Source organism: Osmia lignaria, chromosome 10 (genome assembly GCF_051020975.1).
Source record: "Osmia lignaria lignaria isolate PbOS001 chromosome 10, iyOsmLign1, whole genome shotgun sequence".
NCBI lineage: Eukaryota > Metazoa > Arthropoda > Insecta > Hymenoptera > Megachilidae > Osmia > Osmia lignaria.
In genome coordinates this window covers 2,888,684-2,899,319 of record NC_135041.1, presented here as the reverse complement: position 1 = coordinate 2,899,319, position 10,636 = coordinate 2,888,684, and the positions used below count along the sequence as shown (strand labels likewise).

Sequence of the window (10,636 nt, the reverse complement as noted above, 5' to 3'; positions counted from 1 at the left end):
CCTTTTTTATGACCGGCACAAGAGAATTAATATATGGGCTATTTGATGGTTGAATAATATTTATCGTGTTTAAGCATTTTCCTAATTTCATTGTCGGCTTGTTCTAAATATTTTGACGGAATTGGGTACGTTCGTTGAATAAAGGTTAGTTCTTCATTTACTACGAGTCGGTGTTGATAGCAGTGTACGCGGCCTGGTTGATCCTTCCACAACTCATAATGCTGAGCGACTAACGAGCCCAGTACTTGGCGCTGTGGATCAGTTAAATCGTCCTTGTTGAGTTTCTCTTAAACCCTATTCGAGATGGATCTCTCTTGTTCGCAGGTCATCGTTGCGGAACTCAATACCATATCCCTAACCTCTTTCACGATTTTATCTTTTCGAGTGTTTGAAAATTCAACGTGTTCCGTACTACCCTCAAGATCGACCACTAAACTGTTTCCGTTTAAATCGATTTTTAAATTCATCTGGCGGAATGCATCAATGCTGATGATAAAAGAATGGACAAGATTTGGAACGATGATCACCGGTACCAAGAACTTGGTCCTCCTAAAATGGATTTCGATGAGAATCTGCTTTTTTAACAGAACCGATCTCGACCCTATCGCACCGACAACAAAACTACTCGTTATAGGAAGACTCTGACAATCTTTTAACTGTATAAGGTGTTGGTTATACCATGCCTCTGACATCGCTGTGATTGTACTTCCGGTATCTATCAAACCCGTAATTGGTATTCCCTGAATAAGAAGGTGTACCTCAGGACTACTATTCGGTTGCAATTGTTTCTCATTTATTTGGTCACTTGCGGATAACTCCTTTCGTAAATCAGGAAATAATGAGAACATATCTACATGTGACCTGTTCCCCTTTTTGTTACGCATTGAGGTCTCATGAACCTGGCCCGGGGTACGTCTTACAAGGAGAAGGCAAGCACTTCGGGTCTCAGATTTAGTTGAAACTTCGTACACTTATAGATCTTGTTCCCCTGTTTACGAATACATACCATTATAGGTGTAGATACTCAATAGTTTTTTAGATATTTGTATTTGAAGTTTCATTATAATGAGAAATACAGATTTAGTGAAAGGTTCCGACAAGAAGCGAACTGGCGAAGTGGCAACGTAACTGATACATACTCAGAAGGCACGGGTTCGAATCCCTTCGTGGTATGTAATTTTTTTTTCGATTTATTTACTGCAATTAATTGTGGTTGAGAATCCGCTCAGCCATGATGGCGCTCACGGTCGATCGATTTATCGATCGGGAGTCGCCCATCTAGGTGACGCGTGAGCTGGGTTCTTCTCGAAAACTCTCGCGCGGAGCCGTCATTCTAGATCACCGATCAATAGCGAAACCACGTGTTCAGCAAGCTCACCTCCTCAGTTCAAGTTCAAGTGCACTTCACCAGAGAAACGTTCACCACAGCTCATGAATCGACCCGAGGAATCCTCAGCAACATCAAGTGCAACAGGATTGCGACAGGTACTGCTCAAATACAACGAATTCATTATTCACGCAAGCTGGCAACCACGTGTTGACTACGCACATGATCACGGGCATCATCAAAGAGCGGACCGAATTAATAAAATTAACGGGGCTTCGTGTTCAAACCATTGGTAAACGCTACAGATCACGGTAACAGATCAATTCTCTCATTGTCTTTGTATGTTCATCAAACCTTTGTCGGATCAGTGTGTTCAACGATCATTTCATTTTATACGATAATTGACTCAAATAAATCAATTTGTACAACCCATCCAGCAAGTGTAAAATTATTTCCGGCGCAGTCCTTCCGGGATCGACACCAATCCCGAACAAATTGGATTTCAAATATATATGCAATGATACTATTCATGACAAACAAGAAATAAAAATTGTGTGCAAAAGTAATATAATAAATAATTAAATCAAAGCACACTTTAAGAAGGACATTAACAACAAAACGAGCAGATGTGCGTGCAATAAAACTACATTTATTAGATGTGGAAATGTTTTCGTTATTTATGTTACAATTATTTAACATATATATATTTTTACGATTATGTTATGTTTTCAGGCACAGTCAACGAGGTATGCTTCAATTTAGGTATGCAGGTTAATTTAGAAACGAATGCGAAAGTTTCATTTAAATTATTTTCAAATTTTTCATCATTAACGTAGCCTCCAATTTAAACGTTTATTAATTATTTCATTTCATTCATTTTTATTTGTTGTTTAGAATGCTTAGAATTTCCTTTTTTACATTATGACAGACGACAAGAGATTAGGTTCAGTATTCAGTTTAAACGACTAGAAATGTTCTACCAGTTCAGCTTTTTCATTGTGCTATGTCAACGGGGTGCCGAGCCGTTCGTTCGCGACCTACGTCAGGTCCGGTTTTCGTAGCCGACATTGCAGTCCCAGAGCCCGCGCGCTGTACGCGCTCGGATTGGTCAGTGTTTTTTGTTAATAACTCAAAAACGAACCAACATTTTGGCAAAGGAAAAAGTTGTTTGGAATCACCTTAGCAATCATCTCTCTTCGGCTGTCGAGGTAGTCGCGTGACACCCTGTGTTACATCCCACCTTAAGGGCACAGACTCCTTCGAGGCCTCCTCCGAATCGATGTAAGCGGCATTGGAAAGAATCGGGCAATCGTGGAAACACATAATTGAGAAATTCGACATTTGACGGTGCGACATCTAACGTCATTATACAGAATAAGAAACGAAAGTGAGGTGGCGTAGTTGTCGAATCACATCATTTTAGAGATTCTTTCGCGGTGTTGCCACATCTGTGAAAATGAATTCGCTCGAGCCGAGCGAGATTTTGATTTCAGGCGGACATAGAAAAGGACAGCGCGATAGAAAGAGAAGGAGCATCATGAATGAAACAACGTAGGGCCGATCGGCGGAAATGTTTATGTTCAAGTCACACGCTACGACAGATTCGATGAGACTCTGTAATAAACATAACATACGCGACTATAAAACTTATACAAATAAAAAGTACATGGCATTAATAATTTCAGAAAAGGAATGAACAGTAAAGACATGTAAATTGATCAACATATACAATATTTATTCATTGAAATATAATAATTTCAGAATAGGACAGAAAAATAAAGACATGTAAATTAATCTATATATACAATATTTATTCATTCAAATATAATCAATAAATATAAACAATGATTGGCCACCCGTCGCCCGCCGTCCGCTTCGGCCTCTTCCTTCTCCGCGGCGTCTGCATCGGAAATTGTTTTTATCTGAAATACAATAATGAATGTTTTATAAGAAGAAAAAACAATCGTAGGAATTCAGTGGCTACTGTTGTAGTCATAATTTCCATTTCACGAAAAATCTAATTCCGCCACATTTATGACATAGAAGAATCAACACTTTTACTTACTTCCGACGTCGACGGCCTCGAATTCTCCTGTTTCTTCTATCCTCTTTCTTTTTCATTTCCTCTTTCTTTTCTTCCTTTTCTTCCTTGTCCATCTGTGAAGAAAATAATTTATGTATAGATAACGTAATATTAATTATGTAAGATTATACTTGCCGATTATACGTGATCAGGCAGCATATTTGCAGTCCATTTGTCCTGGTAACGCTGTCTTCAATATACCTATATATAATTTTTTAATTTTTTTCGAGAAGAGGAAAATGCTGTGTTTAATTTCTCAACGATAAAAATGTTCATGCAAAGATGAACGAAGATGAATGAAGATAAATATTGCAAGAAGGAAAAGTTAATGGAAATAGATGATTAAATAAATTCATTTTAACGTTTTTTGTCGGATTTTGCTCAAATTTAGATATGTTGTAGTTTTTACTGATATATAAACGTATCTCGAATAAGTCGAAGGTACTTTGGAATATTTTTTATAATTATAGGAATGAAAACTACAGGACATGAATAATTTGAAGAATGGAATAAGAAAAAAATTATTTCAGTCGAAAAAATAAATTTTGAGTTCTACGCTCGCTTCGCTCCAAAAAACCTCTTCTCGGGAATCCTTTCTTCGAAAATCTGTAACAAATTTTTTAAACAAAACAAAGAAATATAGTATGGCGTCGCGTAACTCACGAGATCGTATGATCCGCGAGTACAATTGCTAATTCGTGCAATTGTGAACCACCAACAGAGTCAGTGGTACTGCACTTTGCAGTGCAGTGCGACGCCGGACAGTAACAGTATTTTTTATTACTGTCCGCATAAGACCTTTTTTGAATTTTCATAGGTCACTATTTTAAAATGTGTATACCGGCGTCGAACAACTCACGAGATCGTATGATCCGCGAGTACAATTGCTATTTCGTGCAATTGTGAACCACCAACAGAGTCAGTGGTACTGCACTTTACAGTGCAGTGCGACGCCGGACAGTAGCAATATTCGTGCTACTTTCTGAGAGAGACCTTTTGCGCTTTTCTAAGCTTGCTCTCTCCTTTGTTATAAATTGAGGCTCCCGAATGGGCATTCCCCTATTGTACCGGCTATCTATTAATTCCTGTAACATGCACAATAAATAAAATTGAATTAATTTTGGCTCCATATTCTTTTGCCAAAAGTTATCGTCTCTATCGACTCTAATGTACTTTAACCCTTTTCGGGTCCAAATACAAAATAAGCAATATTTTCTACCTGTGACATGTAATTGTCCTTGTACTTGGTAGTAATAGTAGTGGTTCCTGTTCAATGCATTTCCTTCTGCGTCTGCAAATATACGCCGAATAACTGCAACACTTTTGATTGCCTCCTCCGGCAATAAATTCTCCGCCGTTTTCGGACATTTGATTTCCACAATGCCCTCTTCGTCTATAAGTCTATCTGGCGAAGCTCTTAAGAACGGGATGGCACTATCAATAAATAATCCACATTCTTTAATTTCAACACCAATGCACACACTTAGTTCTTCACGTGCGAATTTTTCGCATTCCTGTCCATATTGTACTGCAGGTGCACTAATCAGTCGTGGATACACTAACGACTTCACTGAATTTCCACAGAGCGTGCCAATTCGACGACGGCATATTCGTCCGAAATTAGAGGCCGTCAATAATTTAGATTTGTAATTCAACCATCTCGGATTTTTCGCTTGACCGATGGTTTCTTCTTCAATGGCATCTCTTCTATTTTGTCAATTCTGTAACATTTCCATATGTTTTTTTTGCTTTAATTCATAAATATTGCTAGCCATATCCGGCTTTTCAGCGTTTGGTCCGTAATTGGAATCCTTTTCAGAACGGAATTGTTTCCGCACGTGCTTTGTAATTTTTTTTTCCTTTCTCTTTTCACTGTATTTCTCATTTTCTTTCTTCCTTGTATTTTCTATTTTGCGTAAAATAGCGGGCGGTTTCTTGTTCATCGCCGTATTCAGACGCGACAACACTTGTTTTGTGTTATACTGTAGGACAGCAGCAGTACATCTTCCCGTGTAAGATCCCCTCTCGCCGAAATTCAATCTTTTTCCTCCTATATATTTTGCGATGATTCCGTTGAAACTTTCGACGGCATTATTGTTGCTGTTATACAGCAAACTCTCAGCATGCGCCAACAGAGATCGAAGTATTTCTTTAATGTGTTCGTACACTCCCATCTTCAGCAATTCGGGAACAATGTTCTTTTCATCTTTTTTACTCGTTCCATCGCAGAAGTATTGTAGTTTTGAACAATCTGCGTGTTCACCAAAAACATGGCTAGGAACATTGTGTATGTCGGCATACAAATTCTTAATTTTTTCAGCGGTTGTTACTTGCTGACTGTATCTGTACTCTGCTGCTTTTACTATGTCCGCACGCATTCGCCAAATGCTGCTTTCAACGATTCTTCTGAATGGACCAGATGTTGTCATCTTTACAACTTCTTTCATTTTTCTGCAAAAGTTTCGCAATAAATGATTCGTGCATTCAATTTTTTTTACACGAACCTGTGCTTTATATGGATCTGCATCTATAATTTTTTTATAGACGCTGCTGTCCCCATCAGCAATCAGTGCTGAATAAATCAGCCCACGTTTTTCTACGCTGGTCTTGAAGCCTTCGACTATAGCGTCACTTTCCATAGCCGTTGATGCTTGGCTTGCGCTCCAATTTTTAAAACAGGTGTGCTTTCGTGGCTCTTCTTTCTTTTTCGCAGCACATCGACAAATCCTGCACACCTTGTTTCTCACACCGATAAATAAAACTTTCTTCGTGTGATATCCAATTATAACGCCGACTCCAGACGCGGAATCGTACGTTCCAGTCCGGTATGGTCGTTTCATCCAGCTTCCATCGGCCACAACGGGGATGTGAGGGATTCCACATCCGGAAACAATATCGCCTCTTTCAATGGCCAAGCGTTTTTCTTCCTCTGCCGCTGTTACCATCTCTTCTTCTGCAGCAACAATTAATGTTTTCACTATTTTATCGTGATGTTTTCTAAACTCTTTCTTCGACATGTAGGGTATGTTCATCGCTGCAAGGAACTCTTCCATTTGGGCATAACTGCCTCCATTCACAATTGTTCCAGCAACGGCACACTGGTTTGTTTCCATGTGATTGCTTTCGTCAGGTTCACTGTGGATTTCACATGTATATTTGCACATATCGCATATTACGCTGAGGGTGGTCCTCAGACCCGACCGTTTCATGCCGGTTATTTTCAGGTGTCTAATTCCACAGTCTTCCCTGTTTTTAGCATGGTCACCTATTTTTTGAAATTCGGTAAAGATGTGCTGCATGTCCACGATACTCAAGCCACTGGGTAGACAGAATTGTTCTTCAGGCTCATTCGTTACAGTTTTTTCTATGATCAATTCTTCATTTTCGGAAGTTGTTCCTTCTATATTTAATCCATCTTCTGTATTGTCCGTTTCTTCAATTTCAAACAATTCTTCCGTCGTTTCTTCTAACATTTCTGTAGAATTTGTCGGTTCTGTTTCTTCATCCAATGGCAAGTAAATTTTCTCGGGAGTGTATTTTTGTTGACGGCTCGGAAATATTTTGAAGGGCTAAACGCCGTCTTCTTTCGCGACATGCTCTTTTTTTTGAAAATCTTTTCGTACTAACTGGTAATTTTGGCCGACGACTTATATTTTTTATCAAACACTGATCTTCATACTGATTTCTCATATCTTCAACCATGACAATATTTTCAGTATCACTCATTGTCACTATCCCACAACAATATTCACTTCTCACTTCACTTCACACTTTCAAAGCTTTGAAATAAATTCTATGCTGTAATCTATTCCTTGCTTCGAATGCAACTATCGTGAAAACTGTCGCGAAGACGTAAAACACAGTACCGAGAAACAGAGGGTACCGTGGTGGGGAGTGTTTCTAAGGACTACGAACAAAAAAGAACAATGACGTCGATATTTATTATAAAAAAAAAGTTTTGAGGTTGTATTCATTTATAAGATTATAATTTCAGATTGTAAGGAAAAAACATAACATGAAAATAAAAATTCAATCTGTAAAATTAGAAATTAGGAAAGGGTCTATGTTATAAGTCAGTGACCACGGTCCTGATCCCCACCACCATGCCATGCGAGTGCTTTCAGCATCCATGACAAAAGACAGTCAAGCTTGAACATGGCTGAAGACAAGGTGCGTATAATCGGCAAGCAGAATGTTTCATAATATTACGTTCTTTACACAGAAATTACTTTCATTACAGATGGATGTAGATAAAGAAATGGAAAAAAAGAAAGAAGGAACGCAAAGAAAAGAAGAAACAGAAAAGAAAGAAGAAGTCCAGAAGAAAGAAGACAATACAAAGAAGGAACAAGTGCCGAAGACACAGGAGGAAAAATTATCAGCATCAGAAGTAAGTAAAAACGTAATTTTTCTATGTAATACATGTCGCACAATTAGATATACGTGAAACGGAAATCATTTCTACAATAGTAGCAAATGAATTTCCACGATTATTTTTTGTTTTTTAATAATGTCACAATTCTAATAAAATTTATTATATTTCAGATCAAAAAAATGGTTAAAAAACTAATGTACGGAGGACGCCGTGGCGGCCGCCACGGAGGAAGAGGTGGGCGATGGGGCGGCCGTCGTGGTGGGAGAGGAGGACGCCGGGGCGGCGGAAGAGGCGGCGATCGCCGTGTAATTTTTAATATTTTTTAAAAATTTTATTCATCGGAATATTTTATATTTTTAATTTTTAAATTTATTACTATAATAAACAATCTAAATTATTACATATCTGCTTATTTCTTATTCCCTTTGCACCGAATCTTCGGCGAATGTTCGCGATGAACCCGCGGGCGGGAATATTCGCGATAGTCAAAAGCGATGTTCCGTGCGACAAAACACAGTCCGTCTCGCCAAGCCATCGGTATCGTCAGCTTGCTTTCTCACTCGCACTTGCACGCATTACGCCGTCCGTGCGATCAGCTGTCACCGGCGAGCATCGGCCGCTGATTCTTTGTTTTGTATTTATAGACGCGTTTGGGGTTGGTATAACTGTAATGTATAAGTGTAGTGTAAGAGTTAGTCAATAAATTAGTTTGAAGTGAAACTGTTGACATTATTAATGTCCTGTAGTTTTCATTCCTATAAGTTTTATGGTCGCATACGTTATGTGTATTATTTCGTTCTTGCTGTCTCTCTTTCGTTCGCGCTGTCCTTTTGTATGCCCGGCAGGAATCAAAATCTCGTCAGTAAATGATAGATACATAAATAGGAATACAAACAGCACATTTATATCGCCTTCTATGTCTTTTCGCATATAGAATATGCTAAATATTAAAAAATGTACAAGTTTTGTAATTCATTTATCTGGCATATCTCTGTAATTTCATTGATAAAAAAACATGATTATAGATATGAATAAAAAAGATTTATGGTTGCACACATTAATATATGTATTGTTTTATTCTCGGACTTCTTTCTCGGCTCGAGCCGATTCATTGTGTTGATGGTTACAATTGTAACAGGTGTGAACAGCGTGACAGAAGTCTAATACGTTGCGGCAACTATGCCTTACTTGTGGCTATATTCACGTAGCCGTTTGTGATGGGAAATTAGAATTTACATTTATCGATTGATTTCTGTTTTTATCGACCCTGATGATAACGTGGTCAAATATACCATCAATGCCTCTGACGGAAAATCAGTGAACTATTCTTCCGTCTATTTGACGTCTGATGCGTGCAAATCGTAAATTTCGTTTTACGTCTTCCAGAAGTGATAAATTGTGAAAAATCGAATTTCAGTGACATTGTGCTAGTTCAAGGAAGGGTGGTCTGGTGTGCTATGGGTGAAAAAACCATTAAATCGTCCAATATTTGCTAAAATGCAGCCGAACGCAGCATTCGGCAGCCATGTTGTTTGCTTACAACAGCGTCTGTCTCAATCTTACAGTGTCGAAAATATCATTTTTCTCAACGTATGGTGTTTATTAGCGTTCAAACGGACCAGACTACCCTGTGGTGAAATCTACCCGTGGGTGCTGTACCTGCGAAAATTTCATTTGTGCAATTATCGAGACGAAAAACGAAATCTATGAAATCGAGTGTCTCTCTCACGCATGGCATATACGTGCATGCTTTCCGTTGATTGTGTAAGCGCACGCATACAGGTCATGGCAGAAGGAGTCTGTGCCCTTAAGGGTGGTTATTTTACTGTTACTACGATCCTCGGGGTCTGCCGATTAAAACGCTAAGGCGTACCTTGCCCTTCCTTGCGGGTAGTATAGGATACAGGATGGGTGTTCAGTAATTGTAAATACACATATATGGGTCTTCAATATATATATATATATTCTGTCTCTGTAGTTACATACCCTTCGTTGAATTGAGGTGTTGTATGTCGCTCGCACGTTCTCGTATCACTCGCCGGTCATTCACACTAGAGGTCTTGTTTTACACTTACTTCGCGTTTCGGACGATACACTAGACTCGCGGCGCGTGGCTACGACTCGACCTTGGAGATACAAGTGGTTGGTGGTGGTCCTGCACAGCACACGGGTGCACTCCTGGATTTGGTCCAACTATGGGTCTGTTATCTCAGACCACTCGTGTTGAACCGTCGGCCGAGCACGTCGTCGATGATCTTCCTGGTTTCCAGTAGCCTTACACACGGGTCTACTGCGGGTCACGAACGGACAGAACTTCGGTCTCCGCTATACGCTATCACGGAACTGCGTACTTGCGTTGCGTCGATAACTTACACTCCCAAAAGGGGAGTAGGTCACGCTCCTTGCTTGCGAAAACCTGCAAGCAAAGGGTTTTCGCCATCGCATTCCGCGAGTTCCCCGATTTCGTATTGCGGGCGTCGCTATGCGAGAAAACGCTGATGTTTCGCGGATTCCAGAGCAAGACCTCCTTGTAATGGCGAAAGACGAAAATGGGTTATAACTAGGGACGTAACACCTGTATATCCGCGATGATCCCACTCGCAAAAATTTATGAAATTTGTTGTTTATTAACCATTTAAATTCGGTCAATTTTTTTCGGTTTATGGTTATTAGCTAAGCAACAGAAACCCAAAATACCTTACACTATCCTACAAATACTACCGGTTCCACTAAAAAGTGTAAAATAAAATAATTTTTAACAAAAAACAAATCCGACTTCGAAATGCACTAAAAAGTGTAAAATAATTTCTATTTCATTTATACCAATGTTCCATAGCTATTAATAATATCT

The 10,636-nt window shown here is 39.2% G+C and overlaps 1 protein-coding gene across 1 annotated transcript; it reads left to right on the top strand.

Moving 5' to 3' along the window:
• The first annotated feature begins 1,202 nt into the window (after positions 1-1,202).
• Positions 1,203-9,398, top strand: LOC143305747 (uncharacterized). Its single transcript, XM_076690546.1, has 3 exons — positions 1,203-7,580; positions 7,651-7,800; positions 7,956-9,398. The coding sequence occupies exons 1-3, from the start codon at positions 7,566-7,568 to the stop codon at positions 8,109-8,111; spliced, it is 321 nt and encodes a 106-aa protein (XP_076546661.1). The 5' UTR covers positions 1,203-7,565; the 3' UTR covers positions 8,112-9,398.
• The last annotated feature ends 1,238 nt before the right edge of the window (positions 9,399-10,636 follow it).